At 38.5% G+C, this 18,495-nt stretch overlaps 1 protein-coding gene across 1 annotated transcript in view; it reads left to right on the forward strand.

Annotated features, from left to right (window-relative positions):
* LOC113494048 overlaps positions 1-18,431 on the forward strand; it is a 54,161-nt gene extending 35,730 nt beyond the window's left edge. Inside the window, exons 5-25 of the mRNA XM_026872182.1 lie at positions 1,536-1,771; positions 2,074-2,257; positions 2,844-3,029; positions 3,230-3,482; positions 5,272-5,451; positions 5,704-5,862; positions 6,245-6,463; positions 6,830-6,943; positions 7,349-7,559; positions 7,892-8,045; positions 8,148-8,760; positions 10,710-10,880; positions 11,028-11,183; positions 11,256-12,440; positions 12,514-12,584; positions 12,659-12,768; positions 12,825-12,987; positions 13,816-14,252; positions 14,317-14,461; positions 16,616-16,715; positions 18,342-18,431. Coding sequence (XP_026727983.1) covers positions 1,536-1,771; positions 2,074-2,257; positions 2,844-3,029; positions 3,230-3,482; positions 5,272-5,451; positions 5,704-5,862; positions 6,245-6,463; positions 6,830-6,943; positions 7,349-7,559; positions 7,892-8,045; positions 8,148-8,760; positions 10,710-10,880; positions 11,028-11,183; positions 11,256-12,440; positions 12,514-12,584; positions 12,659-12,768; positions 12,825-12,987; positions 13,816-14,252; positions 14,317-14,461; positions 16,616-16,715; positions 18,342-18,416 — 5,122 coding nt within the window. The 3' untranslated portion in view covers positions 18,417-18,431. The remainder of the gene's footprint in view (positions 1-1,535; positions 1,772-2,073; positions 2,258-2,843; positions 3,030-3,229; positions 3,483-5,271; positions 5,452-5,703; positions 5,863-6,244; positions 6,464-6,829; positions 6,944-7,348; positions 7,560-7,891; positions 8,046-8,147; positions 8,761-10,709; positions 10,881-11,027; positions 11,184-11,255; positions 12,441-12,513; positions 12,585-12,658; positions 12,769-12,824; positions 12,988-13,815; positions 14,253-14,316; positions 14,462-16,615; positions 16,716-18,341) is intronic.
* The last annotated feature ends 64 nt before the right edge of the window (positions 18,432-18,495 follow it).

Genomic DNA, 18,495 nt, shown 5'->3' on the forward strand with positions numbered 1-18,495 from the left:
GAAGTTTGAAACTCAAACGTAGCCCTTATTCATGAGCGTTCTCCATTTAGTGAGGTCACGAGCCGAACCCTGCTCGTACACGTATGTAAGTACTTTTAACTCATGAATGTGACTCACGAAAGGTCTTAGCAACAGTGAAGTTTTAGACTAAGATGGCTGTGGCGCTTACAAGCGTAACACTTCTGCTTAAGTTAATGGAAATTACCTTCAGGAGACTTGTTAACATGTTAACAATATCAGAAACGTACAAAAACAGTATCTGCTATCAACAACATACAGTCGAGAGCTCGTTATTTCAACTCGACGACAAGTCAACCTCACGCTACTGTAAGGCTAGACTCGGTAGGAACTATTTATCAGATGAACCTGCAAGGTCGGGTGAACTTTCCCCTATCGTGCATGCTAATATGGCACGCAAAGCTATTTCTGTTCGAGTGCATGCTACTGCACAGCTGTTTATAAGCACAAACCAAACAGCGATAGCTGTAGAAATAGGAACCGTGCATGTTGACAGACTGAAAAAAGTTATAAAATATGTCGTAATTAATTTAGATTGCGACTCGGCTTAATGATGGCGCGGATGAAATGAAAAGAATGTGAGAGTTGGCAGCCGTAGTGAAACATTTGAAGAGGTTGTGAATTGAAAGTTGCATTACGTGAATATGAATTCAAAAAGACATTGAATTTTGATGTTTTTGGGTCACCTTTACCAAGTGATTATGAACACAAAGTTAAAGTTAATGAAGACAACGAAGTAGCAAAACATTTGAGTGGCACACAACCGAAAGTCGTACCTCAAAAAGACGTTCCTGAAAATATTCAAACCTAACACGACCGATACCAGGGAATCCTTACGTAACACATTATGTATGTAGGGCACGAGCCTCCCAGTCACGCTGCATTAAGGCCGGCTTACTGATGACTCATCTATCACAAGCGCTCCATTTCGGACTATTATTATTTTATTAATGAAAACGACGAATTGAGTAATAGCTTTTACTTTACCATCCCTAATACCCACTGACCTTGTATTGTTGTACCAGTATTTTCTATGCTATCACCTAACCTATTATCTGTGTCTGTATCCTTTAGAAATGTGATTTCCCTAACCCTTAATTTAAGGATATTAAATTGTTTTAAATTCTTGAGATCGATTTTTAATCCAAGGTATTTACGAATGCTGTGCAGTCGGATCAATGTATTTTTTATCATTGCGACAATTTTATCCAGTAGGATGCAAACACATTTCACTTGTAAATCCGATTGGTCCATGCGGAGCCGGCGTTCCGGCTGACCATTATTATACATAACGACTTCACCCTATTGCAAACATTTACATATTATTCCCATCTCAATGACGATCCGCTGACCTTTAACGACCGAAATGTAGCAAGGGTGGGATGTACAACTTCTGTGTTCAATGTACAGACTAAATTTATCGTGCCACGAATTAAAAGATGGTTTTTGTCACAGATTTTTAAAATTGATGAAAATTCTAGAGTTTTAAATCTAATTAGGTTGTATTATTGTTACAGGCGGAGCGAGTTTCTAGGATGTGTCTCGTTCCCACTAAAAGATGCTATTAACTGCGACATATCGGGCACGTACTTCCTGCAACAAGGCTCTGGACGCGGCCAGAACGCGGCGCAGGCGGCCAATGAGAAAGTCGCTAAAGAGGACCGCGTGACTGAAGGGGATACACGCAAGATGGCTACTGATAACATTGAGACTAGCACCAACGATGGCACCAAGGAGAACCATAATGATAAAGGTAATATTTAGTTGTGTATTTATAATTATATGCGTGACCCTATTAGACGATATTGAGATTTAATTACCGTTGATGAATGTCCTGGGTCTGTAGATAAGTCACTTCCGCCAAGTTCCCCAAACGCTAAAAATTACTTTGATGTATTGAACTGTCTAGTCATATTAACGACACTATTCGAAAACGAAAGCCACTTTATTGACATAAAATTTATATTTTTGAAATTAATTGAAAACAAGAGTATTTAATAAAATAATCATAAGAAAGTAGTCCATTAATCACCATTAAAACTTGAACGTAACCAGGTGTGTCAGCAAACGGTCCATCATCGACGACAGCGAGCCAGGCTCAAGCGGTGGCGGCGGCTCTCCAGCGCGAGGCTGACGAGCACCTGTTCCTCCGGTACCTGGAGCTGGACCCGCCCGAAGACCCCAACGCACCGCGGCGAGCGCAGAGGAATGGACGGACACCATTCACTACGACTAGGAAGTGAGTGTACCATGCTACTAAATACTAGAAGTAAATTTTGATAAGTATGCGTTTCTAGATGATTTGCATGTTTTATGACAAGAATAGGGTAGTTCAAATTTATAATGATAGGCGTAAATCACTAGGATTTTCAAGACCGAATGCCGTAGATCTGCCGTAGATCTTATCTGCATTATGTTATGATGCGGATTGATAAATGGGTTTCTTATAATAAATGAAGATCATATAATTGATAAGGTACACATACGCAAGACAAATGTTGGCAAAGATTCATGCTTGGATGTGAACGTTTTTATTACCCAAACGGCGCAGTCACTTAAACTTGAACTGAGAATAGATTCCCAAGATTTACCTAACAATTGTACTGAATCAAAAAAAAGTTTGTGACTAAAGAATTACATAATTCAAAAATATCTCTATCCCTATACCTGCTATTTTTTAAATAACAACTCCCCATTTTATAACAGGCTAAGCAGAATGGGATAAACAAAATTAGGCTTACACTCGTCAATGCCTATATCCAAGGCTTACAAAAATAATAATGCTATAAAAGCAAGTGTACTAAATATCATATTTTTTTTTTTAGATTGGTCCGTGGCACTGGCGGTGGATTCGGCTTCACAGTGGTATGGACACGTCCCCCTAGGGTTGAGAGAGTGGCGGCTGGGGGCTCAGCAGAGCGCGCCGGGCTCAGGGCGGGAGACTATCTCGTGTTCGTCGGCAACAAGAATGTGGTGACAGCTAACGAGGAAGAGGTCCGAAACCTCGTGAAGTGAGTAGCTGTATAATTTAAAAAAGTATTTAGAGAATTGATTAGAATTATCAGAAACCATTAAACAAAATATTCTTCCTCCTTCCAAATACATTACTATCAATGGAATCCCAACATAATTTAAAATGAATTCTACCTTTATGATTAAGACACTTAAGTGCTATATTTTCAAACTAAGTGTTGTCTTTCTCAATTTCCAGATCAGCGGGTCAGATGTTAAACATAGAGACATTCAGACGGGTGCCTCCAAACGGCGTGGGCATCCGACCGCGACTGGCGCAGGTCACCATCCCTCCCTCGGAGTCGACCCCCCCGCCCCCGCCGCGCTCGCCCCGCGCCGCCGCCCTGGCCTCCCCCGCGGCAGCTGCTCGGCCTCCCACAGCCTGCTCCTCCACCAGCCAGTCCCTCGACAGACGCAAGCTCCATCTGCCCCAAGTCACATTCTCCAAAGAGGTCGGTAACGGAATTATCGTTTGACAATGCATCGAAATCAATTTGGAAACTAGTCATCTTGGCCAGACTGTCAGATTTAAACTTGTTCGTATTTAAACGTAAATCTTTAAACCTAGAATTATTTTATCTAAAGCTAAATAAGCTATCGAGAGACTTGATTATTTGATTCGAAATGAAAATACCATAAAAGCACAAACTTCTACTTGCTATAATTGGATACTTGATTCCATATTCCTTCAAGTTGAAATCTTATGGGCTGGCCATTAGAAACATTATTCGAATTTATTATTTTGGTATTTGTGAGACAAAAATTTACGAATTTGGTGCTAGTATAGGACCTTGTATTCTCTCGATGTGAGTAAAAATCAAAGTTGATGTACAGTAGAGTGTAATGAGTTTTGTTATTATTATTATTTTCTTTTTATTATTGTAAATACTTCATGATACATTCCATTATTCTATCTTGTAGCTGCTATTTTAAATTTTCGGCCTGAGTGTACTGCCGGTTTTTGATAGATTATGACCGATTGGAAATTACTAATTTATTTATTTAGATGAGAACAATTTATTCCAAATTTTATTTTTATTTTAATATATTTCTTGAAAATCTGCAGTTTACGGGGTCTTAGTGTGTACATCGTAGATAACTATAATCTTAGTTTTTAAGTCAAATTCATTGAATGGGGAATCGTTACGTTTAAGCTTACTGTTTTTGTTAATATTTATTTTGTTAATGTTTTTTCTTTCGTATTTATTAGTTCTTTTTTGTCTTAGATTGTGCGTGTTTTTAATTTCGTAATACAAAGCAGTGTTTTTTTTGTATAATTGTCTTTATTTAACTATGATTTTGTATTTCCTTTTAATTTATTAGGTTCGTGTATTCGATCAAAAATTTTTGTTCCTGTTGTTTTTATTTCGTTTTTAATTTATGTTCTATAATTTTAAGTGCAAATAAATTTATTGCTTTTAATTTATTTTTTGTTTATGTTTTTTTCCTTCACCCATTGTTTTTTATCACCCTCATTTTATTTTCGTCGTCATCATTTATATGTTTAAAAAACAGAGGATGTATATGATTCTGAAGTAATGGAAATTGAATGGAAATAAAATTGAAAAGGATTACACATTATTTAAAATTATGGGTTATGGCTACAAGACATCAGTCCCAGATTGAGTGCATCTTCAGCTTTCGGCTCTTGTTCAGCTACGGTCAAAGGTTTTTTAATTACATATAGAAACTATTGCACGTTAACTTGAATGGTTAAAAATACATCATTTTCAACAAACACCGCATCTCCCAATACAGGGCCGGTCATGGGGTTAATGGATACAAAAACCTTTGTTAACATATCACATTGTTCATTGTAATGTATGTACCTAAGTTAGCAGTACACAGCATACATGTTTTTACTTAAAAGAAAACGATTATATAATAAGTACTACAACAAGGTATTTCTTCTGTGCTGTCCATCTCCGTTGATTTCACAAACATTCAAGTCACAGACATCCAAGCTCAATACAAGACTTTATGGGCCACACAAACATTTTATAAAGTAACTACTCTCAACGAACTAGTGTGCAAAGCTATGGCTAAAAACTCAGCAAAAGAAAAAAAAATCAAAAGAAAATGATTGGCATTTTAGCTAAATTTGATCGTCATAGTGTCTAACAATTAGTCACATAGATCATTATTCCTTACTCCATCAACTCGAATATAAACATCAGGTAATCTTTCCAAAATAAAAGTATCACAAGCATTTCCCGTAACTGTCCATCCACCATCCCCCAGCAGACGCCAGGGTTGACGACGGACGGCAGGAAGCGCGCGCTCCTCGCAGTGATAGCCAGGGAGCAGCACTACGCCACCTGCCTGCAGTTCGGGCTCGTACGATTCGTGTCGCCTCTCGCTGAACGAGCTGACCTCATAGCCCCAAACGACCACCAGTTGTTGTTCCAAAATCTTGAAGAGGTAAGGAGGAGGATATATAGAGAAGTTTTTTTGGAAGTAGGTAATACAGTCAAACTAAAATGTGTCAAAGAGGCAAGGCTTAATAAAAAGGTCGTTCTAAACCAAAAAAAAAAGATAGACGCCAGTCCGAATTAGAGCATGGACCTCCCTGGAGTCTCCAAGACTATATTATATGCCCAATATGAAAATCGTAAAGATAATTTAAAATTGTTTGACTCTAAAACACTTTGTAAAACTAAAAACGTCTTCCAGATCTTCAGATTGTCCGAAGACATTTTAGATCAAGTGGTGCAGGATGACGGAGAGATTCAGACGTCGACCGTGGTCGCCGTGTACCTTCAGAAGACACCTGTTTTCCTTAGCCTGTATAAAAAGTACTGCCTTGGACTCAAGAGAGCTGATTGTGTCCTGGTAAGTAATAAATTAAATTAACGTACAGGTATTCAGGTGAATACCAACCACCGTGCTCAGTGGCGTTGTAGAGGCCATGACACTGTTTAGGTCGCTGGACTACAGGAAAGGATAACCTAATATAAAAAAAAACTCATATCGCTGTGTTGAAGGTTTGACTGATTCTCATAGGAAAAATGAGACTGGGACAAGACCTGTATTTCAAACCCCCTTCTTTTTTATTCGTATATTATATTTGTACATATTATGTACAGCACCATGGCAAAACAAAGTTTGAGTAATTTAAAATAAATCTACAACCTCCACTCTAGCATGTGGAGTTACTAACTAGTATCTAGGCCTACAAGCCAATCACCTTCTGTTATAACTCTTCCTCCTACAGGTGAAAAAGTCAAAAGACCCGAGCGGTGCATTCTCCCGGTTCTGCACCAGCCCGCCGATACCTAGAAGAAGGCCGGACATCACATCGCTGGTGCACAAGCCGCTGGAGCAGTTCCGAGAGCTGCTGCGGCTGATGAGGGGGGCGGCGGCTGCGGCCGGAGCCGGGCCCTATGACCAGCTCGAGAAGAAACAGCTCCAAGTTATTGTGGAACAGTTACAGGTACTTCTAATCTTTAGAACATTATTTTAATGAAATGGGCACCGATTTTTGTCGAGATAAACCAATTTACGTCGTAAAATCACGTAAATCTTGACTTGATATCTGAAATTGAAAACAAATTATCCGGGAATATAGCTTATAAAATGTATAACTTGGGATAAAGATCTGCATCAAATCACAACTATACCTACAATGTAAAAGTGTCAGATTAAAAAAAAAACAGCGTATCTAACTCTTCCAAACTTATTTGATTAACACTTGCAGAAAAAAAAACTATTTCATTTCATTTCAAAAGTAAATAGACTAAATATATAAATAAGTACTTAATATTTTGCACAAGTTTGACCAAAGTGTGGGTATTTCCAGAGCGGCTACCAAGACGTAACGGCTGGCTCAGGACTGATGGGACTCGCCGGTGACGGCAAGCCGCTGCTGTCCGTCTCCGATCTGGAGAGTCGACTCGTGTTCACTAGGTGTAAGGTAAATATTAACTGGTGCTCAAATCTGATATTACTTAATATCGAAGCTCGTTTCAGATCAAAATAAACCTTTTTTACCCCATGGAAATCCGTCATGGACTTTCTCCACCCTGGGGAAGGCGGACAGGTATATAACCGGCTAAAACCTCCGAAGTGCTTCACACTAACCTGAGACCACAAACTACCGCGACCCCAGGCATAATAAAACTGGTTAAAAAATACGATTAAATTATATTCATTGTCATCACCACTCCTTCTCTTACATGAACAAGTTGCATTTTTCAGAGAACTATTATGAAGCATATTCTCTACTTTGATAAAAAAAAAACATTGTTAACGAATATATTAATGAAAGAACTAATATCACCACGTTTTTACATAAAATGAATATATACTCCAATTACAGCCCTTCGTACTAAGTACTGCCGGTCGTCAGTGGATCTTTGGTGGGGAGCTGTCGAGAGTTGAAGGTCGTGCAGTTCGACCTTACTGGGCGCTGCTGTTCAGCGATCTGCTGCTCTTCGCCACCGTGTCAAGGGACCGGGTTCTGTTCGTGACCGAGGAGCCTGTTGCCTTAGGGACCGTGTCAGAGGCACAGTTCAATGTTAGGAAGAAAGGTTGGTAGAAGAAACTGTTTTAATGTGCTTTCTAACTGTATTGAAATGGTGTAGATTAGATTAAGTCACGCCCAGTTATCCACTAAAAGCATAGGAGTATCGAATAATTGTTTCATCCATTGTGATAAAAAGATTTATTAAACTCCTTAAATCTGTAACATTTGTTCTAACAACTTAATGAGTAATAGGGATTTTTCACGAATGTTTAAGGAATTTACTTAATCAGCGTCCATCGAAAAGATAGAACAATAAAAATAAGTGAACTTTATTTTTGTAATCATCAAATGACTAAAGATTACCAAAATCTAACTTTTATTTGCTGTCCAACCCAGCCACCGAGTTCCGCCTGCTGCTGGGCCGCGCGGGCGGCGAGTCCCCGCTGGTGTCGTGCTCGCCGCGCACGCCGGCGCGCACGCGCACCGTCGTGCTGCGCGCGCCCTCCATCGACCTCAAGGCCGTGTGGCAGAGCCTGCTGCAGAGACAGATGTGAGCAAAACAATATTGATAACGATGCATATTCAGAGATTTCGAATAAAATTGATTTTTATTCGTCTTCACAAAATAACTTATATTTCTTTGTTTTCCCAGCTACCGCGCTCACACGATGTCGGGCACGCCGCTGGGCTCGCCGCTGGACTCCCCGGACCCGCAGCTGACCTTCTCGCTCGCCACGCTGGACTCGCAACAACGCCAGGTATCCGCGTCCAGCATCCAACGACACTCCAGCCTGGCCCTCCTGCCGGCCAGCTCCTATCGCTCGCACCTCAACATGCTCGTTGAAGAACGTCCAGAGAAAGAAGTGCGAGTTAGTTTCGACGTCCGCACGAGTTCCGACACTCCGACGCCCCAACCAGTCCGCGGCCCTCTCAGTACGGTCTGGAGAACAGCCCCAACTCCAGAAACCCCGTCCGCTAATCTGTCGCCAGCAGATTCGCAAACGTTCTCCTCGCACTTCGTATCATCGTCGAGCATTGAGAAGAACGATGAGCCCCACACTTCACCCAGTGCCCAATTGACGCCAGAGGGTGGTGAAGCATATTCAGAGACCTCTCCGTGCAGATGGGAATCTTTCGAGGCAGACTTAGCTCTAGCTGACCTGGATGTCGACCCCTCGTACAAGCACGCTGTCGAGGAGCGCATCTTCCTCCCCGACGACCCCCTTCTGCCGCGGATGGCTCTGCCAGAGAGGCCGACTCCGCCGGCCTATCTGGAACTTTGATCCGCGGAGTCCGATCCGGAGCTAGCGGACTCCTGCTACCCCCGGAATCGTAGAAACTGGAGATAGGTTCCCTGAAGGGAAACCTGTGAACGGAGTGTTGTAGTAGTCATGTTTAGCCGGTGTTTAGGAGAGAGGGTGGAACGCTTTCGCCGTGTAGACTGGCGAGTTTGTTGGATTGTTATAAAAATCGCTTATAGTCGAGATTAAGGTTGTGGTAACAAAATTTTGAGAGACATATTTTCGAACATTAGCAGTATTAAAGAAATCTCGGTATTTTGATTATAATAGAGTAATAATTTGTAAGTCTGATACCCACTTATGATATGCTACCGGGTATTAATGAAAATTTACTTATTACAGAACTGAATCCACGATCGGGTATTTTACAAGTCGCTTTAGTATAATCGAAATGTGTATGCCAATATTTACCAAATAGTAAATCAGTGTCAAATGTAATATAGGGTACCAATAGAGAACATTCGTCTACGACATTACACTTTTTTGTATAACAAGTTTGCTTAAGTCTTCCGTCCTTTTCTTAAGAAATTCAAAAAGGCTTCTTTGTTTCGGTACTTGTTTGACGGCGCACTCTACATTCTGATTCCTTCAACTGTGTAATGGAACAATTAGCTAATAATGTCGATGTTGTAAACTTACGGTCACCGAACATTGTAAATCTGTACATAGAGTTTACTGTACAGGTCATGTGGATATTTGGCGATCAGCTTCGCGAAATCAATCATGTAGTTGCCATCATTGCACATTTTAGAGCATTTTGATTTGAACAAAGCTTATTACGTTGAGACCTTCATCGCCATTAGATATATGGAAATATATTTACAAAGAAAAATGGTAGTCGATGTTAAATGTGAATGATTTATTTGATGCTTTTTTTATTGATTAGTGTAATAAATAAACACATAGAGTATTTCCTTCATGTACGGCAAATGTAAATGTTTACAAAAACTTAGAAGATCGTTTTATTTGTGTCGCTAGCATCGCAAAATGTTCACATAACCTAAACATTTCCCGGGAAAGTATTGTATGTAAATGAGATTTTTTTTACAAATCTTCGTAGTTAGAATCCGGTAATTTTCGATGTCTTTGGCTGTGTGTAAATTTTTAATATAGTCTATTGATAGTATGAGGAAAAATTATAATTTTGAGAAAGCATTTTACTTACTGTAGTTCAGGTTTCTTCATGACATATTAATGGATTAAAATAATATAAAATTTGGATGTTTATGTTTAGATCGGAGCAGTATATTTCTAATTGTCCGTAAATAAAGTGATTTTATCAATGGCGAAATATATTTCTTTTTATTTTTCATAAAGGGCCCAGAATTTTGCGACGCTAACGAAATTTTAAACACTTTTGTATTGAATTGAATCTACCATTTTTCTCTGTACATTTTTTTTATCACTAAGCAGATTGTAAATTGATTTTATCAAAAGTTGTGTTGGATTTATTGTATATTTTTGTATGTCGTTGAAGATTGAAATTCGATAAGACGTCTTTAATAATCATAAACACAATGAAGGTACTGAAAACGTTCATAATTCTCCTTTTGTGGTTAAAAATAAATAATTCTAAACTATTTTACCCCACAACTCAAGTAAAACGACGGCTTTGAAACTTTAAATTCTGTGAATAAAACGATTATTTTTTAAAGGTAAGTGCACAATTATTTTCACCAAATATCCACATGTTTTAAACTCCAAATTATATAACAAAATACATACCTACAAGGACCACCCACAACCTAATTCAAACGACGCACAGTGAGATGTTGCCTTATAGAATATTCTGTCCTTATCAATGTCGAATAAAAAAATGTTGGAAACAGACATCGTAACCGTTACTTAGCTCAGTGTCCTATTAGCACACAGCCTGAAATTGGGCAAAAAATAAAAAAGGCATAAAATTCTAGACGCGACGCAGTTCAGTCGAGACCCAGACGGGGGGAGCGGGGAGCGCCACGGAAGGTGCTCGGAGCACAAGAAGCAGAGGATCCACTCTTCATCTGCAGAGGTGGATGACACAACTGCCAGAAGCTGAAGAGCTGGACCCGCCAGAGCCTGACATGGAGGTAGATATGAAAGTAAATGGTCTTTCAGTATCGTCATTAAAGATAGCTAAAATTTAATATGGAGACAAATTAATAGATAATAGTAGTAACGTAAGTGACATTTAATTTAATTTTATTCGAACGGCCTTGCTTTGAAGTAACAGTCTTGGGTACTTCTAGATGTGGAGCGTAGAAGAATTAAGAAAACGGTCCAGAGAACTAAATTTGTTAGAAGTAGCTGATCTTGTGTCAAGCCATGAGGCTAAAGGAGCATCTCCCGCTGAAAAGAAGGAAAACGACCGAAGCCCATCAAAAAGCAGCAATTCTGGAAGTCAAGTAAGTGCAGTTCAGGTTTATTTATTTGTTATACTTCTTGGTATTTTATTTCATACGCGTTGCGTGTTTCAGATAACGGTAAGGACAAGCCCGGTGGTGGTTGACACGATACCCGTCTGCAGACAGTGCCACAAAAAATGTTTGTCCAAACCAAATAGTCCCTTAGTGTCACAAAAGGAACCCCCAGTTGCACCAACAAAACCAAAAACAGAAGCATCGCCCCAAAACTCGAACTCGAACAAAAGTTCCACCAGTCCGTGTAGTGCTCACTGTGGTAATCGTAAGCCAAAGAACTTTTCGCATTTAGAACGTAAGGGTGCTATCAGGTTACGTCCAGAAGATGGCCCTAAGGCAGCCATGAAAGTCATAGATTCGATTGAACAAAGTCAGAGAATGCTAAAGTCGACGTCCTATGAACTAAAAACTGATTCACCAATCCTAAGTAGAAGCGTCCATTCGAATCATACGAAAAGTCAGTTAGAACTGAGGAAGGACCACTCAATAAGATCCCCAAGCCCATCGTCAAGCAGTCGAAACAGCCCGCTATCAACTAGCCACACTACCTGTAGTTCTATGGTTTTTAATTCTAGTTCTAATGATTTAAGGATGTCCAGTTCAAATATTGCTAATCAGGTCCAATGCGTAATTGCTCAAGAAAAGTACTTGAATGAGGTCAAATGTGTAGAAAGCATTACTTTAACGAAAACTAAAACCACAACATCTAGTTACCCGTCACCAGCTTCGGCAAGGAAAGAGCAAATAACAAGACAGAAAGCTGAAAATGTTTTAAATAAAGTATTGGGTATGAACATTATTACTAAAAGAGAGAATATCGGTTCTTGTTTAAAAACGTCTTCAGTATTTTTAGAGGATGACTCAATACACGATGACGATAATGACTTTAAAATAGAGAGAGGCTTGAGGCGGTCTCCTAGGATGGGTATTTCAGCAGTCAGTAAAATGAACGGAGACATAAATAAGAAGACTGAAAGAACGGAAGATTTAAATGCGAATAATGCTATAGACGCAGGATCTGATGAAGATTTAGAATTAGGTCCCCTTATGCTGATGGGTCTGTCAGCTATCAATCCTGCAGCTCATTTAATGAGAGTAGAACCTTTTAAAAGAGGCTCAGCGGCGAGCTTGAACAACCCTTGCTCTAGACCCGGTAGTCTAGGCTCAATCAAGTCAGAGTCTCCTGTTCCTAACATAGCTGTCGTCCCACCAACGCCTGATTTCAATTCCACTAATAAGACTGTGAGTTGGCTTTGATATAATCAGTGAAGTATTTGCAGTTATTAAAGATGATGATGTTACTTTTGTATTGCAGGATGACCTTGTAGATGAGTCCCCAGATTCCCCCGACGTCCCAGACGACCTACCTTATGTAACGCTCAAAAGGTGTGTTAATAAATATTGTAAAGTTATTTTGAACCTTGTCTGTGATGTTATAAAGACTATTTATATTATTCAAGATATGGCACAATGTCAAGCCTGGAGAGGCTACCGTCCGACGAGACTGACGATGGCAACGTAAGACTGACAGCTCAAGAACCAGAAGCTTCAAAATCTTATAACAATCCGGGTAAATATAGAGTACATGGACATAAGGACTTGAAAAAATACTTATAAATATTTTAGATCCAAACGAAATTGCTGTTGCAGTGAGTGGTGCAGCAGGTGGTATAATGGGTTGGACGGCAAGAGCGGGGTCCTTCGTCGTTGAAAAGATGAATATTTTCAGTTACACTGAAAGTGTTCCAAACACATCCATAGCGCACAAGCAACCATCTTTCTTAGAAAGGTATGTGATTTTGAAAATTATATTGCGCTGTTCCTTCACGCCTACAACAAAAAAAAATGATTAGAAAATTAAATTAAACAAGACTTTAGATCAATGAATAATGAGCATCTTCAAAACCAAGTCGATATTGTGGAAGAGCCAGGTTCTTATGAAAATATAAAGAGCAATTTTATTTGGTGTAAAAAAAACTTTTGAATATAATAATATTTTTCCCAACTTAGGTGGAAAACAGATCAACGGAGAAAATCATTGAAACGATGAGTATGTGTGGGTGCAAATGTAGATATTGATTATTTTTGGTGTTTTTACATTTTTAATTACACAATTTTTCGACTATTAGATAACTGTACAAACAATAAAATAGTTTTAACTTTAGATTAATTACTGTATAGCTAATGTTAGTAAGTTTGGTGATTATAGAATACATTGTCTAGAAAAAAGTACATTTAACGTTTCAGCTAATCAAGAATAAGCAACTGTCTTAAATAATGTAATACTTCAAATTTTAGCTAGCAGACCCGATGTAATTAGAATGGGCTAGACAGAAATGTAGAGGCAAAAATCTAGGATGTGAAATAATTTTTTTTTCTAGTATTTTATGTAAAATTAGACTTACTATTATTTTAGGCATAGAATTAAATCAAAGTAGAAAATGAAAATGTACTATTTTATACAGATGCCAAGTTTTATTATAATTATTTTTGTATTCAAGTAGCCAAGTAAAAAAGCTAAGATTTTTGGAATTATTTTAATATTGTATCTTATTTACTATTAGTTTCTGTCCATCTCAAAACAGTTTCCACTTCCTAAAACCCATGGTTTGAACAGATGCCTTGGAGTCAGTGATTGGAAGTCAAATATTGGTACTGAAGATGGCACTGGAGAAACTGGTGAAGGCAGTGGGGCCAGCGGTGAAGAAGCCTGGGGTACCCCATCATCTGGTGACCTCTCTGACAACCTGCCAGACTCTGAACACGGAACGCTATCGGTAACTGATACTGTAGTTATCAAAGCGTTCATAGCAAGTTTACAAAAGATTTTTTTACTAAAGAGTTTTCCGAACTTCATCAGCATCGCCTGGATCTTACCAAAACTAATTGGAACTATGTACTTAGATGTTTCAATGCAGCATAAAAACTCCTTGCTTTCAAGTATCTTTCAAGTGTTCACGAGATTAGTTACGCAAAGAGGCTTAACGCAGCCCTTAAGAATATACAAAATTGTTTTAGAAATCAAAAGATATGTACTAAAAAAAATGTGCCGTAGTAACATAACATTAATGAAGCTTATATTTTATCAGTACCACTAAATAGGTTTTTAATGCCTTTTGAATGGAAATTCCTTCACGATTTCAGTCACCTACAAAGTCTTCATCATCCTACGCTGGTGATGACGATACGGAGCTGATGATGGACGAGCTCCTCATGGCGCCAACAATTACTGGACCAACGACGTTAAGACCCCTTCTTCCAAGGTATCTAACTATTACTTAACGGCCGCTTTCTATATTCGATCTCAATCCCTAATTTACGGATCGAGATTGACATTTGAATCCATTTACAACTTTTAGTGTTTCTATAACCGATCCATGGATCGTTTTCTCGATCTTTTTCTTCAATCTATCTTTGGGAGGGCGGATCGAGATTTTAGATTGGTATTTGTATGAAAGTAACAGTTATGCGTTTTCTATAACCGATCTCTGGTTTTGACAAATCCATTTTTTGACGTTTTTGATCTATAATCGCGATCCCCAATTTTTTACGGATTGTACTGAGAAATCTGTGAAAATAGAAATATTTTCAAGTGATAGTGGTAGCGATCTTGAAGTATTAGCTCAGCTATCGGACTGGGATAGTAGTGACAGCGAAGAAGAACAAACTCTGTCCTCAAAATTTGTTTTTCTGTACTTGTAAACGGGGGTCAAGGATTTAAGCTGAAGACCAGCGCTCAGTAATTGTTTTGGATTGCTAAGCATAAGCTGACGCTTAAACTTTTTTGCTTTCGGTATTATAGTTTAGTTAGTACACAAAGTACTAAGTACACTTTTACCAATATCTGTAATACTGGAATCAATAGATAACGATTATAATATTCTCGTTTTGATTTATTTATTTAAAACCATGAAGTATCATTACAGGGTTTACCCTAATGCGACAGCAAAGAACTTAAACTAAACAAAAATTGCAACACATTACATTATTAAAAACACGTCAGTCTGATTTTGAAGAAGTTGGTGGTGTGGAGAGCTCTTGTAAGAGGTGCTTTGGCGAGCAAATTTGTTCTCGCGGTAGGAACCAGCAGTAGGTGTGGGCTTCGCCGCTCACTCCGCCACTCAAGCACTGCAATACTTCCGGGTGATTCTCCACTCCACGAAGCACCTTCACCAAGTAGACGACCAGTGCAAACTCCCGTCTCATATACAGTTGATTATTGCCAACCATGCCCAGAACAAACAGAGTGGGATCCATGAGTATGTAGAACGGATACACGCCATACAGTTTCTTGTACAGATGGCGCGTGAACTTATTCTGAATGCGCTCGAATATTACCGCTGTATTCTATTCTATAGCTGAGACATCGGAAAAACAAACAACAAATAAACTTGCGATTTTAAAATATATTATGTTAATGTCAAACTGACTGACAACTTTTCGATTGACTGACGTTCCGTTGCTCATCAATAAACGTTTATTGTCGTTTATGCTTTTTCTAATCTTCAGGTAGAATATTATAGTATTTACCGCTACGACTTCCCAATCATTTATTTTTGTATTTTGTGCATAAAATAGATAAGCTTTAAGAAAAAAGCCACCTTTTTACTCATTAATAATCGCTGAAGTACTTTTTCTGCACATGCGTAAAACAAAACGTTTAGCAGAGCGATCTATCCGTTTTTTTTCGATGGATTTCGAGACGAGATCGTTTAATGAAATGCAGATTCAAGCTCAATCGAGGGATTGAGAAAAATCTGGATTGATCTTAATCTTAGATTCGGGATCGAATATAGAAAGCGGCCGTAAAAGATCCAGTATAAATACTTGAGAGTGCCACCTTTTAAATTCTAGAAATAAGACTCTTAGAAGCGACCTATAAAAAGAAAACGTCGCCTGCACCTATCCTTCACGATTGCAATAATATTAAATAAAGAGTGGTGGTTGACATCAGTAAGCTCATAAATGGAAGGAATCGTGACGCACTAACAGATGACTGACGGCATGCAGTCCGACTCTGGAACTCACTGCCGCCTGATATACGAAATTCTCCTTCTATTTCAATATTTAAGAGACGAGTGAAGGAACATTACCTGTCCTCTTAATTTTTGTTGTTTTGTTTCTTTTTTCTATATTGTTTTTCTCGTATGTATTATCTATATTCTTATCTTTGCTCTCCTATTTCTTATCCTTTAACCATACACAGTATATATTATTATCTTATTATTCTCTCTTGCAAATTTGTGCACCTATGTCTATATTTCTAATTTTCTTCTCCTTTCGCAAGTCTGCTGGAAGAGATTTCTTATAGAAATAAGCAGTACCTTTGTACATGTATTTTCATATCCCATATTTATGTGAATTTTCCGTGTACATGAATTGTTAAATAAATAAATAAAAAATGACTTTTCTTCTAGGGATGTTTTCAGAAGAAGACTAGAGCCTCTCCTCGAAGAAGAAGGCTCTGACAGTGGAAGCGAAGACAACAAGCCAACCCCCACCAACTCTGACGACCAGGTGAATATCTATACAAACAACAAAATACTAGTTGCACCAAAGTTCCTACCCCTGTAATCAAAATGTTGACATCCCCTGTATATGCAATCACAAGTTGAATTGCACCTAAATTCCTGTAATAATACCCTCAATTTTTCAGAATCGAAGTTTGGTGCAAACGCCTTTATGCAATTGTTATTAATATCATTTATATGTACTTCATGTAATACTCGTATTTAATAAATAAAACCCAGTATTTATTTACGTCCAATGTATCGAAATTAAGTATATAAGTATTATTGTCTGTCAAAATTGATACCGAAAAGAGTAAATAATCTTTCGTTGCAGCTAAATATTATAGAATCTAAAAATAATTTACTATATATATTTTTTTTAACTTATTAGTCAAATTTGACAGATACCAGAAATATTATATTATAGTTGTGTAGGTTACTTATCGTTGTATTTCGTAGCATGCCAATAACGGTACAAAATGATGTTATTGGATATAGCATGCTTGTTGCATGGAATATTTGGATAAAACCTAAGTATTATGTTTCCTGTCGTAACTTTACATAGAATACAATTTTGGACTACATCCTTGAATGATCGTGAATTGATATAAAAATGAACAAATTCTCGAAAATTTTGAAATTAAATTTCTAAGTATTTTTACCCCGGACTAGGATCCGGTCTATTGGCAAATGGAAGTAAAGTCCCGTAGCTAGGTTATATCTCACATTGTGACTGGTCCGCTGGTGCGGCGCTTGGCGCAGGGCAGCGAGCGTGGCCTCGATGCTGACGACTGTTGCGACGCGCCGCACCCGACGCCCTCTGCTTCAAATCAAGGTGAGACCATCCCTAATGCCATAGTGTTCGGTAAGTCTTGTGTGTAGCCTCTTGTGTCATGGACTTCGTGTGTGTGTAGCCTGCGTCTATGAGAATGAGACTGATATCTATTAAAGCACTCATTCAAACTTCTTCGGAAGACTGCTTAGTTTTCAGCTTGTTTTCTGGACTAGCCTTCCAAAATTAAAATCTTCAAAATGACTTTCGAAATTGGGGAACTGATGAGGGATGCATGAGATTCGTTTAAGCATTTGTGGTAGCGGCATCAACTTCAACATGAACACAACACATTGGTTAACACCAGAAACATGACTAACAAAGAAAATACATTTTGACAGAAATATGGACAGCTTGACATTTGAGGAAAGGTGAGATGACGACTCAAGTCTCGGCTCTAATTGACACAAACAAAAAACATTCAAATTATTGACAGCACGGTGCATGCTAATTTAAATGTATCCTTTTGCACGATTTACCAGAAATTTTATGATGCTTCAATATTTAAGCTCTACTTACATAATTTTCGCTTTCTATTCTTTAATTTCTGGTAATGGCGAAGCATTGTATTTTTATACCCTATACATTGGCACGGTATTGAATTATAATGTAGCTAGAATTTCACTTCGACTATATTATACCTATCTATTAAATCTATTACTTTTCAATAATTATATGACATACATATCAATTTATTATATAATCCTGCCTATACATAACACAACCTTACACTTACTGGATATTTTCTTCTAGATACACTTTTTGTTCTTTCTTGAGTACATGAGGGTGGTGATCTTGCAGAACCAGAGGGCGGGGGTGCGGACGTCGTTCAAACTGCTGGAGGGGTGCGAGGTGGTGGCGCCGGGTGCGATCTGAGCCCCGACCGGACGCCAACCAACGAGGTGCCTTCGATGCCCTTACTATCTGGTAAGAATGTATCTTATCTCATACTTAT

This window comes from Trichoplusia ni, chromosome 5 (assembly GCF_003590095.1).
Source record: "Trichoplusia ni isolate ovarian cell line Hi5 chromosome 5, tn1, whole genome shotgun sequence".
Taxonomy (NCBI): Eukaryota; Metazoa; Arthropoda; class Insecta; order Lepidoptera; family Noctuidae; genus Trichoplusia; species Trichoplusia ni.